At 42.9% G+C, this 23,121-nt stretch overlaps 1 protein-coding gene and 1 long non-coding RNA gene across 3 annotated transcripts in view; one reads left to right on the plus strand and one right to left on the minus strand.

Annotated features, from left to right (window-relative positions):
- Positions 1–3,901: 3,901 nt before the first annotated feature.
- On the minus strand, positions 3,902–22,488 carry Ppih (peptidylprolyl isomerase H). 2 transcript variants are annotated; one of them, XM_004871822.4, is made up of 10 exons: positions 22,335–22,487; positions 21,924–21,988; positions 21,605–21,628; positions 21,335–21,379; positions 18,679–18,721; positions 17,259–17,351; positions 14,209–14,296; positions 13,454–13,494; positions 12,603–12,699; positions 3,902–4,052 (listed from the first exon to the last, which is right to left on the minus strand). In XM_004871822.4, exons 1-9 carry the CDS (start codon positions 22,398–22,400, stop codon positions 12,631–12,633), a joined length of 534 nt encoding a protein of 177 aa, XP_004871879.1. In that variant the 5' UTR covers positions 22,401–22,487; the 3' UTR covers positions 3,902–4,052; positions 12,603–12,630. The 2 variants fall into 2 exon arrangements, with proteins under 2 accessions (XP_004871879.1, XP_087071317.1); XM_087215191.1 differs by lacking the exon at positions 21,605–21,628 and having other exon boundaries at positions 22,335–22,488.
- Positions 22,489–22,507: 19 nt separating this feature from the next.
- LOC147827177 (uncharacterized) overlaps positions 22,508–23,121 on the plus strand; it is a 28,595-nt gene continuing 27,981 nt past the window's right edge. The window contains exon 1 of the long non-coding RNA XR_015452714.1: positions 22,508–22,948. This is a non-coding gene — a long non-coding RNA (uncharacterized LOC147827177). The remainder of the gene's footprint in view (positions 22,949–23,121) is intronic.

Consider the following 23,121-nt stretch of genomic DNA (forward strand, 5'->3'; position numbering starts at 1 on the left):
TCCGGGTTGGGCCCAGTCTGAAGGCATTAGCAAACATCTGGCTGGAGGTTACCTGGTCTGACATGGGGTTTACAGAGTCCCCACACTTTAGGATCATGGAGAGAGGGCTTCCCTTACTGTTTCCTCTCTCTTAAGGCCTTTACTGCGAGGAGAGAGCTGTCTTTTAATGGTCATAGACTGAGCCGAGTGTTTCGGAACGGGTTTAAACATCTGCATTCTATCAGTTTAGGGTTTTGGTGGTATAGTCGTTTAGAGGAACTACGCAGTTTCTTAGCCCCCCCCCCCCCGCCCGCTCCCCGCCCGCTCCCCGCCTTGCGTATTTAAGGTAGTGTACTCCGTGGGGACCCGCCTTATGATCTATTTTACCAGGCATATTGGCCACCAATCAGATTTCATTTCGACTCATTTATTGGGCAAGCTAGATTTTATTTGCATTTTTACCCCATCCACAATCTGAAGATCACTTATCGCTACAGTTCAAACCGCAAAATTGAGTCGGCCATCTGATGTTGCTTAAATCCTCCACCCACCTTCATTCATTTCTTGTTTATCTTGTGTTTTTAAATGTAGCCCAGGCTGGCCTTGAACTCACAACCCTTATACCTTGTCCTCCTGGCCTCTTGAGTGTTGCGGTTACAGGCATGCATCACCACCAGTTCATTCATTTTTTTTTTTTTTTTTTTTTTTTTTTTTGGTACCAGGGATCGAACTTTGGACCTTACGCTTGCGAGGTAGGCGATGAAACCACTGAGCTAAATCCCCGCCCCACCCCCTTTTTTTTGCGGAGCCAGGGATCGAACTCAGGACCTTGGCGCTTGCCAGCCAGGTGCAGCACCACAGAACTGCATCACTGGCCCCTCATTCATTATTTATTTAGCGTCTACTACTGATTGAGAATAGAATAGTTTGTGAGTCAGTTTCTGCCTTCTAAGGGAAGGCCCGACGCTCTACATGATGCTGTACATGCCAGAGCTGCAAAAGCACAACACGTTTGGGGAGTGGAAACAGGAAGAAGGTTAAGTGCTGACTTTTCTGGCAAACAGCTATTTACGATAAGGCCTAAAGCCAAGAAGGGATATGGTCTCAGGGGATACGCAAATAAAATAGTTTAATAAGATTAGAATGAGGGCCTGGGATTTAGATCAGTGGTTTCACCGCCTGCTGCGCCTGCGCAAGCGCAAGGACCCCCCCCAGTTTGATCCCCGGTTCCAAAAAAAAAAGATTAGAATGAAAGCTCCGCTTGATAGCCCAGGTCCATAATGCCAGGACTCTGGGAGGCTGAGGCAGGACGATAGCAAGTTCTAGTCCAGCCTGGGTAAATCAGCCAGACCCTACCTCAAAGTAAAACTAAAAGATGGCTAGGGATGTTGCTCAGTGCAAAAGCCCTGGGTTCAATCCTCATTACAAAAATATCGGGTCCAGTGATTTAGCCCAGCCACACCGCACCTGCCTCGCAAGCTCAAGGTCCTGAGTTCCATCCCCGGTACCAAAAAAACAAAACAAAAATTACAAAAATATCATTACCCAGTTACTTCATTCACTTCTTTTCAAGCCAAAAATATGAGGATGAGCTCATGTCAGACTACTTTCCTCCTTATTCCTGATGCACCACAGGATCAACAGTTCAAAAAGAAATTCATCTCCTGTCCTAACTAGTCCAGACTTTTGCCGAATCCCTCCACCACCCTAAGAGACCACCTGCTATCCAGTGATCACACTACACCTAATTCCAGTTGCCTGCCTTTAAATGATGTAAGGGGCAAGAGGATTCATCCCAAGAATGTCTTTTCTAAAATAACTTTCACTCTGTCCTAAAAACACAGTTCCGTCTTCCCTGTCCTGATCTGGCTAATTCCAAACAGTCCATCAATACTTAGCTTAGATGTCACCCCTTTCAAGAATAATTTCTTTGGGCTGGGGATTTAGCTCAGTGGTTCCACCACCTGCCTTGCAAGCGCAAGGACCCGAGTTTGATCCCCAGTACCAAAAAAAAAATGAATAATTTCTTGGATTTCTTTTTCTCATCTTATCTCTCCACTGTGTTCCCACGACATCTTGTACACACCACCATCATCCCCTCATTCATGCAACACATATTCATGGAGCACCTATTAGATATTAGGTGCTGGGGACACAGCTGGGTTTTTTTGTTTTATTTTTTAAAAACTCAAACAAAAAACCCACCAGACCTGCGTTCAGAAGATTGAGGCAGGAGGACTGTGAGTTTGAAGCCAGCCTGGACTATAACGCTGTTTCAAAAAACAAAATCACCGTCACCAACAGACCCCATTTCCTGCCCTCATAAAGGCACACATTCCAATACTGCCTTGATTTGGAGCTCCGCCTGTCTCCTCTTACTCATTTGAGCAGCTCTATTGCATAGGTCAGTGACTGGCAGGGTTCCAGGCCTAACTGAATTTGGCTGAATAGCTCATCCCAAGGATGTCAGCTTGGGGTCACAGCGGTTCATCCTCCTTCCCATCCTTGAACAATCCCACCTATCCAGTTAAAAGATTTCTCCTCCAGTAGAAGAGTTCTTTCTGTTGTGTCCTCTGATGCCTATTCATACGGGGTTACAAATACCTACACATTGGCCCTTTGTGTATTTCACCACTGCCCTTCCTCCCCATATATGAAAAGGGCACCTATAACTGGCTCTATTGTCATGGAACTCAGTGTTACCTCTGCTACTGCAGAAATTAGACAGCGTCTCTGACCATAAGATGGGGGAGAGTGGGAAGGGGACAACACAAAAAACACTTTATGAAAGGGTCATCAAGAATTTTCTTCTTTCCCTCTTTACACTCAGTGGCATTTTTTTTATAATGGGCTAATTCCTTTCAAAAGTAATAGTTTCCAAGACACATTACTGTCTACAAGTTACCTCATATCTATTCCCTTGACACTTTCAATAATGCTGAGGTAAATAGATGTTAATATACCCATTTTATAGATGAGAAAACTGGGGCTATAAACAGGGAACTTTTTTGAGTCTTATTTTTTAACTTGTAGTCTTCCCGTGTGAGCCACCTAAGTGCTGTGATTACAGGTATTTGCCACTGCACCTGCCTAGAAGTTAATTTAAGACCTCCACTGTTTAAAAATGATCCTAGACTTAAAAGATCTTTTTTGGGTACTGGGGATAGAACTCTGGTCCTTGCGCTTGCAAGGCAGGCAGCAGAACCACTGAGCTAAATCCCCGGCCCTAAAAGATTTTTGAGTAAATGATTCCCATTTTATCAGGATCAAGACACATTCTACTTGGGCCTGCTGGCTCAGGCCTGTAATCCCAGCACTCTGGGAGGGAGGCTGAGGCAGGAGAATTACAAGTTTGGGCCCAGTAGTTTGGTAACTTAGTGAGACCGTCTCAAAATTAAAAATAAAGTGGGGAGGGGATGTGCAGAGATATAGCTCAGTGTCAGTTTCTGGGTTCCACCTCCACTGCCAAGAAGGGGGTGGGGAAAGGGTTGCACGAGGTTTTCTCCCATTCCCAAACATCCCAAGTTAGTGACCCTTTCCCTGCAGGCTAGACTTGAACAAATTAAACCAATGGAAATGTACTTGGAATAAATAGTGGTATAAGACCCTGGGGCTTTGCCTTCCTTGCCAATCAACGTGAACCTAAGAGGGGATTGCTAGAATTGCTTGCAAGTCTGAGGCATCAACTACACAAAGCAAGTATTTGACTCTAGTTCATTACTGGTCTCCAGAAGAATCAGTCTAAATGGAAGTTGAGGGGTGAAGAGACATTTAAAACACAAAGAATGAGGACCAGGGATTTAGCTCAGTGGTGCCACTGCTGCCTGCCTAGCAAGCTCAAGGTGCTGAGTTCAATCCCCAGAACACCAACAAAAAAACCACCCCCCAAAAACCAAAGAATGAAACAAAATTAACACACACACACATACAAAAACCTTTATTTACAATTAAAAACTTAAATGCACACACTCTTGGTTCGGAGTCTGTGATATTTCCCCAGCAGGCAGGAATTCAAACACAGGAGCCAGTTCAGCTTATCTGACTCAGGAAAGTCACGGACAGCAAGGGAAGGCCTACAATGGCAGAGACACGGAGGTCAGTGAGCGATAGGAGATAAGCAGCTCAAAGGAACCAGAAGGGAATATTCCAGGAGACAATGCTCCTACTTTCCTTTACACTTTTTTTTTTTTTGGTACCAGGGATTGAACTCGGGTCCTTGCGATTGTGTAACAGGCGGCAAAACCACTGAGCTAAATCCCCAGCCCTCCTTTACACTCTTAACCCTCTTCCTCCCAAAGAGTGGAACTAGTCTGAGTCTTACCATAGGGTAGACTTTTGCTTCTCCAGAGCCAAGAGAAGACATATTTTACATGAATACTAAGAAACTAACATCTATGGCCAAGCATGTTGTCTCATTTAATATTTACCCTTTATAACTCTTTGCGGTATCCATTCTCTCTACACAAATGAGCAAATTAGGATTCCAAGGGGTTTCCTGGCTTGACTAAGGTCCCAGAGTTAGACAGCATTGGGATTTCCTGGTCTACTTGGCTCCAAGGCCTGTCCCTTTTGTCAGGCTTTGATGACTTTCCCTGGAGCTCCAGAACAAAGAGCAATCCTTGCGCATGGCAGGTTTTAGTTCCAGGGGTACAAAAAGTAAAGTTCACTTTCTCTGTTTATGGCCTTGGAGCTGGTCATACTAAAAGAGCAATTTGAGTATACTCAAGATATTATTCTGAGGCAGGAGTATCACCATGAGTTTGAGGCCAGCCCGAAGTGCATACCTCCTCCCACCATTCCCCAAATGTGGCCACATACTCCCTCTGGGAGACAGTGAGTTTTGGTGTCACATTGCAGTCTCAGAGGTTTAACCCTGGACCCTCGACAAAAGTATATAAAAATGCATCAATGCACTTTATAAATTGCATGGTGTACCAAAACCTAATGTCTACTCTACCACACAGTGTTAGTCAACATAGACCCTGCTTCAAGTTCTCAGTCCAAATGGGGAAAAATAAGAACCAAGATATATCATGTAAAGGTACAAGTTTCAAATGATAAATGTGAATGCATTGTATACCTAAAATGTACCAATGAAAGAATTTAAGGGGAAAAAAAAGTTCTCAGTCTGGAGAAAAGCAGACCAACACATTTGTGATATGTTGTGCTAAATGCTGGGATAGGAGAAACCACTGACCCAGCCTGGATCTGGCAAGGAAGAGAGGGAGGGACCTGGGGAGAATTTATAAACTGATATTAGCCATAGTTATAGGCATGCTCCTGGGAGGGGCTGGAATTAGAATTAAAACTACATATATAATGCAGTATGTATTTGTTTAAGGTACATGCTCAATGTAGAAAATTCAAGCACAGATAGGACAGTATAAACTGACAAAGTCTGCTGTCTTTACTCTGCAGAAGACTCTATTAGCAGTCTGCCATTTATCATTGCTGAACTTTCTGAAATTGCTATTTAATATAAACAGTGCCATGCATACACAATGTACTACATCCTGACTGTCACTTAATTTACTTTAGAAGTCTTGGCCACACGTAAAGATCTACTTCTTTCTTTTTGTTAAAGTGAAATAGTGTGCCACTGAAGAGACACACTTCCACGTAAGACCTGGTTTCAATACAGGCAGCTTTGCCTCTGGACTGGACTGGAATGGACTGGACTGGAGCCAGACATTCTCTCTTTCCCTTTCTTTTTAGCTGGCAGAGCTTCTGACTTTCAGAGCAGGGGACAAACAGTGCCACACACCCAACAGACATACAAATATGAGCTGCCAAATCTCACAGGGGCCTCCAGGGTGTTCCCTAGACCCCTATTTTCATGTGGATCTCTTCTCTTTGCCTAGACTACTGCAGTGACTTCTAGCCTCCAGCCCATCTTCCACATTACTGCTCAAATCTTCTTCTGAAAAAGATAATTCAACTGTAAGTTTCTTCTCTAAATCCTTCAGTGGCTCCTACTGGCTTGGTTCTTTTTGGAGGGTCAGGACTCCCTTTGAGAACCTCAGGACACAGTAAGATTTCCTTGCTGGACAGAATTTATTGCCTGACGCTCATCCCCTGCCCTCACAATAGCATATGAGGTGCTGAGCCTGGCACTGGCTCTCAGAACTGGTCTTGGCCTCTTTCCACCATTTGCTTTTCCTATCTTCCCCCTTTGGCCATGTTGAATTACTTGTAGCTTTGCCTACACTTCCTCCTGTCTCCTGCTCTTATGCCTTTGCACACTCTTCTGCATGGAATGCCCTCCCAAACTTAGCTACCAACATGTTCTATTCTTTCTTATACTCTTGTACAGCTTCAGTGTTCTCAAGCCACTCCAAGCAGACCCAGGCCTTCACATCTTCCTTACCATGTTCTATAACCTCCAATCCAGTGCTTTTTTGTATTTTCACTGGCAGTTTTCCCAAGTGACTAAGCTCCTTGAAGGAAGGAATGGCACTCCTCAAATTTGTAGCCTCATACGAAGGACCTATTCTAATTATTATTATTATTATTTTTATTTTTAAGATAGGGTCTTGGTATATAATTTAGGCTGGCCTCAAACTCATGGCAATCCTCCTGCCTCAGGCTCCCAGATGCTGGGATTACAAGCATGCACCACCACACCACGGGGACCTATTCTAATTAATTAATTCTTATTTGTGGAATGAATGGAGAACCAACACAACTGCCACCGACATCTTTCATAACCTTCCCAATAGGACTATATCACATCTCCAGGTACACTGGTATCTTGGTTCCTGAACTTGATTCATGATTCTGGAAAAGATGGCCACGCATGTTTGTGTAGGAAAGACGTTTGTTACCTGATGCAGAGTTCACAAACAAAAACAAAATTCTGTTGAACGCTTCTGTTTGTGAACCAAACTGTTCACAAACAAAAGCGTTTGTGAACTGAGGTACCACTTAAATTCCAGAATGGGAGTGTATCCTAGGCCCCACAACTGTTACAATATCTGCCGTCCAAAAGTACAGTTCATTTTTTATATATAATCACTATTGAAATTTTAATATTACCTTGCAATAAGCTTTAATAACTATAAAATTATGCACGTGCTAGTTATACATATTTTCCTAAGATGCAAATATTAAAATAAAATATAGTCATAGCCATGTTTTCCACAATTCTTTGATAAGCAGGGAAAAAGATACCTGGGCATTAGTAGATTTAACAAGCACCCCCAAATGATTCTCATCTGTAGAATTTAGGCAACAGTAAACTAAGGAAAGCTTTCTACTACTTAGCAGCTCTTAGAATCACAGGACAGGGGCAATGTGTCAGACTGGCAGGGCTGCCTGAGCTTACAAGGAGTCCCTTTTCCAGGAGACTCTAGGCTTCCAGATATATGTAAGTAGCAAAGAACCTCATTCAGACTACAGTAGGAGGATCCTCAGGGCTGAGGTTTGTTTATGCTATCTATCTTAAGTCCTGAGATACATCTAGAACTATACAGGAAATGTCATTTTTCTTTCTTTTTTTCTTTTGGTGTTTTGCGACAGGGTTTCTCTATGTAGTTCAGGCCAGCCTTGAACTCACTATGTAGGCCAGGCTGGTCTCAAACTCATGGTAGTCCTCCTGCCCCAGCCTCCTGAGTACTGGGATTACAGTCGTGTGACACCACACACAGCAGGAAACTTCATTTTCAACAAAACCAAAGGCAGAACATAGGAAGGTAGAACACAAGAGTTCTAGAAGTAAGTGCTCTATCAGGAGGCACAGCTAATCAGTGGCCTCACTTGCCTTCTATCTCCTTCCTAGCTCCTTCATCTCATAGTGCTTGGGCATAAGGGCTGAGCTTCATGATGAGGTGATACCTTGATTCAAATACAATGGGTTGTTTCTGGGCCACCAAGAAATTATCTCCTCCCAAGTGTTTTGTTTGGAATATGGTGGGTTCTCAAAGCAAAGAGACCCTGCTATTCCCATATACTGAGCTTGCCACTCAGTGTCTGTACCAGTATCAGCTGGGAGCTGGTCAGAAAAGCAAAACCTCAGCTTTCACCCAGACTCACTGAACTAGGAGCACCTTTTAAATAAATTCTCTTGGAAATTTGTATGTACATTAAAGTATGAGAAATATTGCCCAATAGGGCTTAAAATCATCTATTGTCACTGTTAACCATTATTCTGTGTAAAACAAACCTAAATATATGGAACACTCCTATAAGATTAGAGATGCTTATAACTTACAGTTGACAAGAAAAATGATGGGATGAGATCATCTGCTCCGTCCCCTGCCCCCAAAAGTAACCAGGTCTTTCCCTCAGGTTCTCTTAAATTTCCCCATGCAGAAATCCAAAGCAGGGGAACCATTTTTTCTTTATATTAGACTGCCACCTAGGTTCCTCAACACCACCTTTCTTTTTATCTGTTCTTTTTCCCCTTAAAACCTATGATGGAGGTTTCTGATAAAGACCTATATAATCTCACCACTCTGGGAGGCTGAGGCAGGAGGATTGCTGAGTTTAAGCCCAACCTGGGCAATTTAGCAAGACCTTGTGTCAAAAAAAGAAAAAAAAAAAAAATTTTTTTAAAAAGGCCTAGGGGGTGGGGGCGGCCGGGAATTTAGCTCAGTGGTTCTACCACCTGCCTCAAAAGCAGAAGGATCTGAGTTCGATCCCTGGTACCAAAAAAAAGAGGCTGGGGATTTAGCTCAGTGCAAAAGCCTTAGGTTCAATACCAAGTATCAAAACATAAATAAATTTTTGAAAAAGGGACTAGGGATGTAGCTCAGTGCAAAGTACCTGGGTTCAATCCCTAGCACCACAAATCAAAACAACAATTTTTTTTTTTTTGCAGTGCTGGGGATTGGACCCAAGGCCCTATGTATGCATCTATCCTAGGCAAGCGCTCTGCCACTGAGCTACACACACAGCCCCTCAAGCAAAACTCTTTTAAAAAAACTTTTTATTGGTATACAAGTGTTTGCAGTACATGACATTTATATTCATTCTGGGGAACTAGTATATATATATAAATAATATATCTTGATAATTTTTTATCCCTTTTCTCCTGCTCCTTTCCCTCATCTTCTTCCCTTTCTCAAAAAGTAAATATTGGGGCCGGGGATTTAGCTCAGTGGTTCCGGCGCCTGCCTCGCAAGCGCAAGGTCCTGAGTTCGATCCCTGGTACCAAAAAAAAAAAAAAAAAGTAAATATCACATGATTTTTCTTATATGAGAAACCCCAAATATAAATTAAAGAGCAAAGTAAAGGAAGACTTTTTGTGTTTTTTGGTTTTGTTTTATTTTTGAGACAGGGTCTCATTATGTAGTTCAAGGTGGCCTTGAACTCATGGTGATCCTCCTGCCTCAGCTTCCTGTGTGCTGGGACTACAGGAGTATGCCACCACGCCTGGCTAAAGGCAGACTTTTTGGTCAGGTGAAATTCTTCTTTTTCTTGGTACCGGGGATCGAACTTGGGACCTTGCGCTGGCGAGGCAGGTGGCAGAACCACTGTGCTAAATCCCTGGCCCTGAAATTCTTAATTTAATATTTGGACATAAGAAGTACACAATAAATGATAGCTGCTTTTAATATAGTGACCCTAAGTATTAGCTGTTGGATACAATATCTTGAGCAAGTTATCGTTAGGAGTCTGAATTGGAGGGAACATGAGTTTACAGCTCACTGTCTGACACAGCAGCCACAAATAACTCTTTAAAATTAAAATTTGAAAATACTAAACATTAAGTTCTTCAGTCACACATTTCCCTTCAGCCCCTCCGAGCCACATTTCAAGTGCTCAAATGTCACATGTGGCTGGCAGCTACCATATTGGGCAGTGCAGACAAGGAGGAATTCCATACTACAGAAAGGACTATCTGCTGGGCAGTCTTGGTGTAGGGGCTTCTGGAAGGTGAAAAGGCCACCTGTGGAATTTATTCTGCTTGGGTTGCAGGCTGACAAGAGGAGACTTCATGGGGACAAGAATTCACGTGACTTTTTCTAATAGTGGGACAAGAAGAGCAGGTTAACGATCTTCACCCTCCAAAATAAACCCTCAACATGGACTTCTGTAACTTTCTGGAAAGGACTCAAACATATAGAAAAGAAGCATCAATGTAAAGAACCTCTAAACTTTATTCTTTTTGTTATCTTCTGAACTCCAGTAATGATCAATGGTTAATCTTGAGAAGGAAAAGGACCCATGAGCTCAAATGGAGTTACAGCAAAGAAATGAGTGGGAAAGGAAGGGAATGGACAGCAGCTATTGAAAGGGAAGAACAGGGGCCCCAGGTACTGGCGAAAGGAAGGTTAGGGTGTCAACTGGGTCTGAGAAGGGACCATTTGGCTGGACAAGGTCCGCATGCAGCTCCCAGCACACACTTGTGCATTCCTGCCCCAGCATTTGCTCACACCAGTCCCTGCCTAAAATGCCTGACATTCTCCCTCTCTGCTCTCTCATGGAATACATTTTTACTAAATGCCTATAAGTGCCAGATGCTCTGAATACAAAGTATGTCAGAGATGAAGGTCTGTACAGTCATTAAAATGGACTGGTATTTCACTAGATCTCCATTTGGCATAAAAGATTAGGGTTCTATCTTACACCACTCAGAAAAATAAATTCTAGATAATTTGTAACTATCAAATAAAACTGCAGAGTTCGATCCCTGGTACCAAAAAAACCCACCAAAACTATAGAAATACTCAAAAGAATGCAGAAGATATTATGATCTAAGGTAGTGACTTCTTACACAAGACAAAGCAGAAAAGCCATAAGGAACTGATAATTTTTACCACATCAAAATTTAGACTTTCTGCCTAAAAGAGGACATCAAACTTTAAGTAACACACAGTGCCAGCTTTTGCTACAAATGTATTCTGGAGAATGCAGCCACACAGCACATAAAACAAAGATCTCAAAATGTATGGTTATTAAAACATTAACGAAAAGGTAAAATAAACTATATGGCACAAATGTCTTATAAAATACATCAGTTCTGTTTTGTTTTTATAAGAAGAGATAGTTTTACATGAAGAAAGAAGAGGCTTCAAGACATAATGCCAAAATATTTTTTAAAAAAGGGCCGGGGATTTAGCTCAGTGGTTCCACCGCGTGCCTCACAAGCACCAAAAAAAAGAAGAATATAGTGCTGGGCATGGTGGCACATGCCTGTAATCCCAGCACTTGAAAGGCTGAGGCAGGAGGATCGTCATGAGTTTGAGGCTACCCTGGGCTACATGTTGAGTAGTTCACGGACAACCTGAACTACATAGCAAAACCCAGTCTCAAAAAACAAAACAAACAAACAAACAAACAAAAGGAATATAGTATGATGTCATTTAGGAAAAACAAATCCTCTTAAAATTAGATGGGCAGGGCCGGGGATTTAGTTCAGTGGTTTCCCCGCCTGCTGCACAAGTGCAGGGACCCGAGTTCGATCCCCGGTACCAAAAAAAAAAAAATTAGATGGGCAAAGAAAATGTCCTGATGAACATATATCAGACTGGTGGTGGGGTATTATCAAGGGGCCTTTCACTTTATCTCTTTGGTGTGAAAGTTTTCATAAATAAATCATACTATATTACTTGTGTAATTAAAAGTAAAACAATCAAGTAAAGTATAGGAACATTGTAACTTCTCTTAAATTTATCCCATCTATCTATGTATCAATCACATTTTGAGAAGGGGCCTTACAATGTCACCCAGGCTAGTCTTGATGTGGTAGGCTCAAGTAATCCTCCTGCCTCGGCCCCTTAAGTAGCTGCAAATGTAAGAGTGCTGTGTGCCATCTCACATGGCTAGGATCTTTTTTTTGTTTGTTTTTAAAGCTATAACTTTGAGGACAACTGGGAAGTTCAACCATGTACTATACAGTAGATAATCATATTGTGGTTATGTAAAATATAATTATTTTCAAGAGTTCCTTCCTGAAGTATTTAGGGATAAAAAAGTCTACAAGAAGTCTACAATTTCAGAATTGGAAAGAAAGAGATAAAGGAAAGAGGGAAGGAGGGAGGGAAGAGGGGCAAGCCACAACAAATATCAAGACAAAATGATAGCACAAAAATGCTAATCACTGGTGATCTGGGTGGAAGGTACAGTGTTCCTGTAGCGTGCTGCTCAGCACTGAGAAGGCAGTGGCAAGGACAGGTAGGAAAGGAGTCCTGTAGGCTGAGCAATGTGAGCATCTGCTTATAAGGGTAGCAAACACAAAGTCAGGGCTTGGAGTTGTAGTGTCAGTTCTAAAGAGAGGTGTGGCAGATGTGTCTCCTGGTTGCCCAGACTAGTCCCACTAGAGTTAACGCAGGACTGAAGCCAGCTACTTCTACAGTAGTGGTTTACTGAATGGAATTAGTTTGACAGTACTGTGAGAAACTGCCCAAGTGGTTTTTAGGTTGCTACACTATGCAGTGGTAGAAAGTAAAGTGCTTTTATAACCTTTTATCTTTTGATCCTTACAATGACTATATATAAGTAAGTATTCACTCCTTTTGACAGATGAGGAAACAGGCTGAGAGAAAAGAGTAATTTCTCTATGGTTATAGAGAGAGGAAACAGGCTCAATCTCATGTCCTTGAGTCTAAAGTTCTTTCCACTAGAACATGCTGTCTTCTCTAGGGTGTGATTCCTAACCCATGGGAGAAAGGCACACTTACCTGACTCATGATTCGGTCTTGGTTGGGACTACATCTCCCCACACTGTGAGATTACCACAGGCAACTTGGGCTTATTGTTGGGGCCTGTGGGAACATTCTAGAAAAGAAAGCACATAGAGACTCATCTACTCGGGCACTTGGGTCACTCCCTCATTGAGCCTTCACCAATGCCTGCGAGCCAGAGCCCACACACAGACTGACAGGACAGCACTCGTCCTAGCAGACAGGAAAAGCATATATGTAATACAGATCAAAGAGAAAAATGTAAAACACTCAGAAAATATTAAGCCTTGATACATAACAATAATAATAATAAGGTATGAGAGAGTTGGGAAGGGGCATATGAGTAATTAAGTAGTGTTGAAAGAGAGCAAGGAAGGGGAATGCTGAGTTGGGCTAAAAGGATAAATGGGATCCCACCAGAAGGAAAAGAAGAGCATTCCAGGCAGGGGATACAACATGAGTAGACTCAAGGGCAGGAACAAGCAGGAGGCAGGTACATGAATAGTGTGTTTAAACAAGAGTGAGGAGCCCAACATGGCTGAAATACAAGGAGGCAATGGCAGAAGGGGGCACAGAAAGGCAGGAGTCAAATCATGAAGGATTCTGAATGCAGTGCTAAGGGCTGGAGTTTTATTAAGTAGGTGAAGGGGTCCTTAGAGGCTCAGTGTGGATGCAGAGGTTAACTTACAGAGCCAAGAACACTTGAGAGGCACGTGGTCTCTCGTCCTTTCCGAGGGAGACTGGACCTAACCATCTGGAGCCCATGTACTCTCTTCCAGCTCTTCACTGCTAGTCAGATAGTACCAGACCAGAAAGGCTGAGAAAGAGAACATCCAAGCAGGACTTACCTCAATCTTTCTCATCACTAGAAGTCCATCAATGATTTTTCCTGCAGGAAGAATATGAGGTAATTTTATTTTTCTCATTTGCATAGCACTGTCCAGCTCCCAGTGCCCATTGTTTTTTGTCTGGTTTGTTTTTTTGAGTCAGGAGCTCATGACAGTGCCCAAGCTGGCCTCCAACTTATGATCCGCCTGCTTCCTGAGTGCTGGGATCACAGGTGTGCACTACAATGCTCAGCTTCAATACCTATTCTTAGTTGTTATCTCACTAGATCCTCCTACTAATTTCAAGAAATTGAGGTTCAGTGAGGTGCAATGACTTGCCCAAGGTCACAAGTTTAAGCTGTTGATTTAGTGACCAAGCTTAGGTTTGACCAATTCCAAAGCCTCCCTGTACCATGCTGCCTCTGTGGCATTTCTTTGGTGCTATAATCTCATTTTCCCTTAGAATACATATTACCAAAGTACTTACATAGTAGACCAGATGGCCCCTGGTCCTTCTATTGCTATAACCACACATCTTCCCCACCCCCTCACCACTTCTATCTTCCCACTACTACCTAGAGCAGTGGTAATGAACCTATGGCACGTGTGCCACAGCAGGCTGCTTGTATCATTGAAAGCTCTAAAAGGTTCACCATCACCAACCTAGAGCATTTCACCAGCTGAACACTCCTAGTGAGAGTCTGGGGACTGGATCCTCTGGAAACCTCACTCCCAAGCAACTGGGGCCTGGACAATGAGACAGGAGTAGGACTTACCGAACACTACGTGCTTCCCATCCAGCCAATCGCACTTCGAGCAGGTGATAAAGAACTGACAGCCATTTGTACTGGGACCACTGTTTGCCTGACAGAAACCAGATATACTTGTAGTAAGCTTCCCTGGCCATGTGAGCTGAAGGGCAAGATTCCCAAGAATCTGTAGCCCTGACTCCTCCATGCATTCTTCCTATAAACCTGACTGAGCAACTCTTATGAGCCAGGTCCTAGACAGGGACACAAGGATACAGAGATGAACAGAACGCATAGGACCACTAGTTTTTAGATGCCAGATCCTTTAGTAAATGTACATTTCCCCTACAATGTGAGTTTTTATAATGGGAACAATTCTTTATGGGATATGATGTGGTGTATTTCATCCAAAACTGATTATAACTGAATTATAGTTACAAATTAGCAACCATCTGGGGAAAGACCTGTTGCCTATGCAATAAGCTGTTTTATCTAAACGGCTTTGTACTGTATTATAAAAATAGTTATAAAAAAGATATGAAGGTATAAGAAACTGCAAAGCTAGTTTCCACCCAAAACTTTCTATTATTACATTTTACGGGGAAAAGGATTTTTTAAACTAAAAATCCTTTTCCTCCCTTGAATTTGTTTTTATTTGTTTTTTTTTTTTTGGTACCGGGGATTGAACTTGGAACCTTGCGCTTGTGAGGCAGGCGGCAGAACCACTGAGCTAAATCCCAGGCCCAGTTGAATTTGTTTTTAAAGCATTATATGTAATAATGTATAAAAGAACAGGCTATTATAACAGAGTGATACTTTGCAAAGAACATTTAACTTTCACTTGAAGTCTACTTTTGTACATTTATACTGACAGCAATAAACTGCCTTTGATAGCCTAAATTCAGGCTTTCATACATCATTAAACTCCACTTTCATTAGTAGTACCTTACAAAAGTGTCGGTGTAATTATGTGAAGATTTTATTGTATATTTTGGGAAAAAATGAGTAGAAAATGGAAAACAGGAAATGCTATTACTACTACTAAAGTAGTAGTAGAAATTGCAAAAAATTAAAACTACTGCAACAAAACTAGAACTTATAATGGGTAGTTCACTAGTCTTAATCAGATGCTTAGTGGTTGATTCTATATTGAATCATGAAGTAAAAAATGTGTATAAGATACTAGCAATACAATGTCTAGGGATGATCTCTGATTAGGGATTTTATATTATACTTTAGGACTATCCCATGTAACATGAGGCTATTTTTGGCTTTTATAAGATGGAGTAAAAAAAGGCTATTTTTGGTGTTCGTACAGTATGAAATTAAGGGAGTACCTGAGCTGGCTAGTGTAGAACTTAAGGGATAGAATTCCCAGGGACCCTAATTCCATTTGTCTTTATTTTTCTGCTCATGAATAATCCCTTATAAACTCACAGTGATCCTCCTCCCTCAGCCTCCCAAGTGCTGGGATTCCAGGTGTATGCCACCACACCTGGCACAGTATATAATGATCACGGGGAGTTGGTACATGTACGTAACACATCTTAACTCTTTATGCCCCCTTCTTGCCTCCTCCTTGATCTCTTGGACCTCTTCCCACTTGAAAAGACCTATCTCTGTCTATTACCTATCTTTTTGTTTAATTATTAGGGCAGGCTCCTAAATGGTTTCCCTGCTCCAGCTTCTCCATCCTCACATGCCGCTAACATGGGAGAGAGGGTCTTCATTCTAAAACACAAAGTTGATCAACCCTGTTCCAAAAAGTGTAATATGGCTCTCCAAAACCTATGAAAGTCCACACCTCTCACCCTTTTTCTGGCATTTGAATCCTTTCAGGAGTTAGACCCACTTGTCCCTTCAGTTGACTGGGCATTCCCTCCCCCATACACATCCTATGTTCTCATCATCTTCGTCACTTTTTGTCCTTTAATAAAACACCTTCCTACTGCAAGGGTATAGGTCTTGTTTACTGGACATGCAATGCTCTTTCTTCCCATGTCATCTGGTATAGAATCCCTTTAAAAACTCAAATATTCTTCCCTTTGTGAAGGCTTCTCCACAGCAATCACTACCACTCCTCTGGGTCCTCACAGTCCTTCCATGTATACTGAGGAGCCCTCAGCCTAACATACTGATGGCACCAACTATGCCACACTGGCCGGTTTATTTTGCACGTGTGTTTCTCATTAGATGTTAAGTGTCACAATGGCAGGGATCATGTTTGTATCCTTTATGCTTTACCATAACGCTGAAACAGAGTAGCTATGAGCAAATCTCTACATAATGAATGCCTAAAGGGATGAGTGAAGAGTGAGCATGTAGGGCCGGGGATTTAGCTCAGTGGTTTCGCCGCCTGCTGCGCAAGTACAAGGACCCGAGTTCGATCCCCGGTACCAAAAAAAAAAAAAAAGACTGAGCATGTAGGACAGATCATGTGCATGCAAATATTGTGGCCAGGGAAGGGAGAATTGGAGTTCTGATGGGGGGAAATCAGTGGAAGGAAGTGAGAAAGAAGTAAGGGAAAGGATGGATGAGGAGTGACCAAGGGGAAGTGAGCTTGAAGGAGAATGAGCAGATGTGGGTTAGATAAGGGGGTAAGTGAGAAAGGTGCAGGACTGTGAGTAGAACTGAGATGTCTGAGCGAGGATTATAAATGGAGGAGGGGTGCCGGGACATGTGAGCAGCAGTAGTGAGCAAGAAAAGGCGAGTGGCCAGCAGGCAGTGTGGGTTCCTGGCTGCAGTGAGTGAGTCATGACATACAGGACTATGAGCAGGTAAACACCAGGTCTCGAAAACACAACTGGCTGGATTTTGAGCAGTAAGATTGCATGTCCTGGCTCAAATAAAGGTAAGAAATACATCAGAGCTCAGTTTTGGTTCCCTAGCCTGCTAGCAGGTACTGCCCAACAAAACCAAATGAGGCTAAGGAAGGAGGTACGGGTGGCAGAAGTGAAGCCTACCCAAACAAGAGAGCAAGTCCAGAGACAGGACTGGGCTTCAACAAAGGCCCAGAAATCAACTGCAATTCATCTAAATTCTTAATTCATCTAAAGTCTTGATTGGACCTCACTTACCATGGAAAGTAGGCCTGGAGCTGAGTGTCTGAGTTTAAAATTTTCATCTGCAAATGGCCCTCGGTAAATACTGGCAACTCCAGTGCCATCTCCCTGAGTAGAGAGAAGGGAAGTGTTAGCAGCCTGGAGTGAAGGAAACCAAAGCCTAGCTGTTATACCTACAGCCTAGTTTCTTTACAGCCTAGTTTCTTTAACGTCTATGTTGGAGCCAGGCATGGTAGTTGTCCATCTGTAATCCCAGTTACTCTGGAGACTGAGATAGGAGAAGCCCAAGTTCAAGACCAGCTGGACAATTTAGTGAGATCCTACTTCAAAATAACATAAGGACTAGGGACGTAGTTCAGTGATAGAGCATATGGCTAGTATGTATGAGACCCTGAATTTAATCCCCAATACTGCCCCACTCAAGCCTATTCTGTTACTAATTACCTCTAAAACCACACCTCTTTGGTCCTATCATGCAATCAAAGCAAGACCCATGCAAGGCACCTACAAGCCCAAACATTGGCAGGGCCTGGCACCGACTCGATAATAGAGAAACAGTGGTATTTCTAGAAATGTCAGTTAAGACAGATGAAGTAGGGAACAAAAGAGCAGTGATCACATATACAATCCTTGACATTCCCAAAGACCCTCATTTCTTTCTTTCTTTCTGTTTTTTTTTTGTACTGGGGATTGAACTCAGGACCTTGCAATTTCAAGATGGGCCCAGCGCCACTGAGCTAAATCCCTGCCCCGACCCTCATTTCTATAGTACATAAAAGTACCCACTCAAGTGACTGCCACCCTACTCCTCCAAACTGTCAAGCCCTCGACAGTCTTGTCTCAACATTATACCATCCTCTTGGCAAAGCTGACTTGACCAGGGAAGAATACCTAACTCACATTGAGCCAGCTAGAATCCCTTTTCTAGGAATCTGGAAATAGGACAGATGCTCCCTCTGAGGTTGAATTTGTATCATGTGAAACTAGAAGCTGGAGGTGACTATCTTCCACAAGGTAGACTCGAGGACAGAAAGAGAACATAGCACAGATGTGTAGAGAACAACAAAGAAAAGAACTACCTTGGTTCTTTGTGGCTTTCTAGTTCCTGGTTCTATTTCTTCTTTTGGCTCCATGAAACACCCACCTTATCCCACATTTCTGCTTAAACTAGCTTTATTTTCATTATTTCTTTGCTCTCCCAACAACCCTATGTAATAAGCAGTATCATCTTCCCTGCTTGTTGGATGAGCAAACTGAAGTCTGGGTAATAAAGCAACTTGTTCAAGGACTTAAACAGAATCTCTGAGGTCAGAATCTCTCCTCATCAAACTTAGCTATTGTTCTGAAGACCTCCTGTAGGAAAACTAATGGCAGCAGCAGTAACAACAAAAAACTAAACCTATACGGGTCTTTGATCGGAGGGAATAGTACTTACATTAACAAAATCTCCACCCTGAATCATGAAATCCTTTATGACCCTGAAAGAGAGAGCAAAGGATCATTTTTTTTTTTTTGAGAGCAAAGGATCTTGAGGGATTAAGAATTAAGAAAAATACTGACTTAGTCACTGTAGTGTTAGATTCATACTGATTCTTTTTTTTTTCTCCTGATTCTAAAATACAGTGTTTAGCACCTTGTCTTACAGAATAATTATTTTTTCCTGGAACAAGTCAGCTAAAAAGATTACTAATCATAAAAACAGGCTTTCATTATAAATAGGGCATCTTAAAGTTAACGTAAATGCATGATCTGGTATCTGAACAATAATAAGAGGAAGGGGCTTCCTGCAGGAAGTACTGAAATACTCACCAAGGCCCAAGGGCTTAATGTAAATTTTGAGGAAAAGTACAGAGAATGTATGTGAAATGAACTGTACATAAGGGCTCAATAACTGTTGGCTAGTTGGGCATGGTAGTGCACACCTGTAATCCCAGCACTCTGAGAGACTGAGGCAGGAGGATGGCTGCAAGTTCAAAGCCAGTCTGGGGTACACAGTGAATTCAAGGCTGGCCAGAACTATGTAGTGAGACATTGTCTCAAAACAAAACAAGACACCTGTTCGTTATTACATAGGGTCCTTAGCTTTTCTTAGCCTCAGGTTCCTCCTCTATAGAATGTAGATAATGTCTATTACCTTACAGGAGGGTTGCTGAGGATTAGGGACCATAACTCTGAAGTTCTTGATAGTTATATGACAGTTTTCAGAATCAAAACAGAGTTGCTGTGTCAACCCTAACAAAAATGAATAAACTCAGAGGTTATGAAGGAAGTGTTCTCACAGATGACTGCCTGATAACAGTAGCTATCATAAGAGTCTGCCAGACCCACAACCTTACACAAAGGCTACTGCTACTTCACATAAAATATACTTCATGTGAAGACATCTGCCCAGCAACCAGTTGTCAATTTCAGACTAGAGCTACCCCTGTTATTGATCCTTGTAGCTAAGGATTATTTTCAAAACATCTTATATAATCTTCTCCATTTTTGCCTTTAAAAATTTCTTGCCTCAACCTCCTTAAATATGCAGTTTATTATGGCACATGTGTTCACATTGCAATGTCTTGTTATTCCCCCCCCAAAATCATTATTCTTTGGAGAATTTTTTTTATTTAAGTTGACAATTATATGCTAACATCATTACTACCACAGTGAGACCATAGGGCAGATTCTATATTAAAATGAGACTAAATGTAGCTACACTTCCCTTGCAAAGGCCTGAGGAAATGGGACTATCCTTAGATAATCATATTTGGTCATTTTCAGAACTAGGTATAATTGCTGGGCATGGTGGCATATGTAACTCTAGCACTTGGGAGGCTGAGGAAGGAGGATTGCCCTGAGTTCAAGATCAGCTTGAAGTACATAGTGAGATCCTGTCTCAAAAAACTAAAACAACAACAACAACAAACTAGGTAACAATGAGCAGTAACAGTGAGCAGGATATATTACATGCACTTAAGGACTACAAGTGTATTTTTTTAAAAAAACCTACATTTGGGCTGGGGATTTAGCTCAGTGGTTCTGGCGCCTGCCTCGAAAGCGCAAGTTCCCGAGTTCAATCCCCGGTATAAAAACAAAAACAAAAACCTACATTCACAAAAACAAGCATGAAAAGGACAGGATATTGGAATAGTTAAGTAGTTTCTTTCTGTTTTAAATACATAAGATAAACTAGTAGGGGAGTACAAGTAGGGTTAGAACAATTAATAAATCTTCAAATCAGTTGTCTGTAAAAACATTTCTTATTGAGATCTAAGAATTAACCTGTGGTTTTACTTTCTTTCTTTCATACACTCATTCATTCATTTATTTATCTGGTTTTGTGAAACAGGGTCTCCGTATATAGTTCAGGCTGGTCTTGAACCCACTATGAGGCCCAGGCTGGCCTCAAACTGGTGGCAGTCCTCCTGCCTCAGTCTCCCCAGTGCAGCATTACAGATGTGCCCCACCATGCCCAGCTTGCTTTTCTTTTTTTTGGTGCCAGAATCAAACTCATGACCTTGTGCTTGTGAGGCAGACGCAGTGTCACTGAGCTAAATCCCTGGCCCCAACTTTTACTTTCTTTTAAAGAGCCTAATTCCCCAAAGGAGTACAGTTGACCATCCATATCCACAGGTTCCCTATCCTTGCAACCAACTGCAAATCAAAAATATTCAGGGAATCTCTACTGAACAGGCACAAACCCTTTATTCTTGTCATTATTCCCACAGTACAGTATACCAACTATTTACATAGCAGTTATAGTGGGTTAAGTATTATAAGCAATCTAGAGACGATCAGTAGGATACAGGAGGATGTGCAAATGTTTTTGTTCTTTAGGATACAGGAAGATGTGCAAATATATATAAATGTGTATATATATATACACATTTATATATATTTTATGGTGCTGGGGATGAAACCCAGGTCTTATGAGTCCCAAGCCAAGTGCTCTACCATGAAACACCCACCCCAACTGTGGCATTTTAAATAAAAGACTTAAGCATTCACAGATTTTGGTATTGGTGGGGGATCTGGTAGCAATCCCTATAGCTACCAAGGGATGATTGTATTCTGAAAGCCCTAGAATGGCTTGTAAGAAGCCTTACCTGTGGAAGGTGCTTCCTTTATATCCTATTGGAACCCCATCTTTTCTATAACCAAAAAGAAAGAGACTTGGAATAATGACAGGTAATCACAGGCCTTTCTAGTTTACAACACACTGGAGTCAAAGGGACTCTCCTAAAGGTGATGGGGGGCGGGGAGAGATAAGAGAAAGTAAGTGAATTATGAGTAGACTCCTGGAGTAACAGACCAGCCCATGGTTCGCGAACACTCCTCAGGAGCAGGCAGAGAAGTCAAACACATCGGTGACTGACCTGAATTCTCCAGTGCAGAACTGCCTAAAAAAGAAGAGTGCACGAGTCAGTTGTCATGACGTTCCAGCTGCGAACACCTTCAATCTCAAGACAATAGGGGCTACAGGCACTGAAGCCTGAAGCCTACTAACCAGTCAGTCAGATGTCAAAATACCCAGGCATACAGACTAACAAGTTGACACGGGAAAAACAAAAAAGCCGGTAACCATTCACACGAAGTAATATCCAGATCTCAAGAGCAGTGAATGGACGACTCTGCAGACTGAACGGTCTGGGTTCAGGCTCAGCTTATTCCAGCACAGGTAGGACATCTCCTTACCTGAAGTTCTCGGCTGTCTTGGGCACGACATCTGCAAACAGCTCGATCTTCATGCGGCCAACTTCCTGTAAACGGCAGGAGACAGTCAAAAGACTCAGTCCACGCCTTTGAAGGGCTTACGGAGCTTGGAGCAAGACGGGCTGCTCCACCTCCAAGGCCTCTCGGACCTTCCACCTCCGTTTCCCTTGCCTAACTCTTCGTTCTGCCCAGTCCCTTCAGAAGCCGAGCGCTAAGACTCAGACTGGGACAAACTCTTCCTCCCCCTTGCTCCCTCCAGCCAGGCATGTCAGTAGGCTCAGGTGTAGTTTCACTTTCTGGCTTCCAGATTCCCCTCTCCTTGGGATGAGTTCATCCTGGCCAGCCCCCTGCATTTTCTCTTCCGCGGAGGTCTGGCTGGCCGCCGTATCTCACCTGGCCACCGATGCTAACATCAAAGAACACCACGGGATTGACGGGGCTTGAATTTGCCACCGCCATGGCTCTGACCCGGAAGCACAATTCAGGTTCCGGTGACCATAACCCAGCTCGGCGGCGGCGGCGGCGGCGGCGGCGGCGGACGGGGGCGGGGGGCGGTTTGGCAGGTCCACGGCGCAGACGCAGTAGGAGCCAACCGAGCCCGGGCCCCGGTCCCTGAAGCACCGCCTCTGACGCTAGGCGCACTCCCGCCGGCTCCCCAGAGCTGAGAGATCTCGCCGGGAAGAAGCGAGGAGGAGGGGGAGGAGGTGTGGGGCTGGAAAAGGATGGGAGCGAGGAGGAGGCAAGTGTAGGTGTCTTTTTGGTACAAGTTGACGGGCATCCAGCTCATATGGCTGTATTAGTTGCAGTACAAATTAATTTTTCTTCGGTAGGGCGTTTGGACTGTCTCGAAGGTGCTTAGCCCTTGAAGCCAGGGCTTCAGAACCGTCACATGTAGTTTTTAAAAAAATTTTTTTAACCTCAGTTCAGGGTGGTGAAACTCAGTGAAGAAAAGACCTCTTTTGTCCATCCGTCAGCATTTAGAACACCATGGCACATAGGCTTGCTCAGTAAGTAACCCTTCCTTGAAGTTAGAACACTAGAATTTTAATTTCAGTTCTGCCACAAGCTTCCAACTCATTTTTCACGGAGCCTTGGCCCATTAAAGTATCCTCGTGCTTATAAATCACACCTGGTTTCCCCACCCTAAATGCGTAAAGCTGGCCGCTGGCTACCTGCCTCT

Source organism: Heterocephalus glaber, unplaced genomic scaffold (genome assembly GCF_053883595.1).
Source record: "Heterocephalus glaber isolate CG9 unplaced genomic scaffold, H.glaber_assembly_v1.0 deba00001452, whole genome shotgun sequence".
Taxonomy (NCBI): Eukaryota; Metazoa; Chordata; class Mammalia; order Rodentia; family Bathyergidae; genus Heterocephalus; species Heterocephalus glaber.

What these genes read in the sequence shown, in the direction of transcription:
- Ppih (XM_004871822.4), bottom strand. Translation starts at nt 22,400, where the DNA reads ATGGCGGTGGCAAATTCAAGCCCCGTCAATCCCGTGGTGTTCTTTGAT. An exon ending in ATGTTAGCATCGGTGGCCAG is followed by an intron (nt 21,989 to 22,334) that starts GTGAGATACGGC and finishes TGCCGTTTACAG; the next exon opens with GAAGTTGGCCGCATGAAGAT. An exon ending in TAGTGATGAGAAAGATTGAG is followed by an intron (nt 12,700 to 13,453) that starts GTAAGTCCTGCT and finishes TTTCTTTTCTAG; the next exon opens with AATGTTCCCACAGGCCCCAA.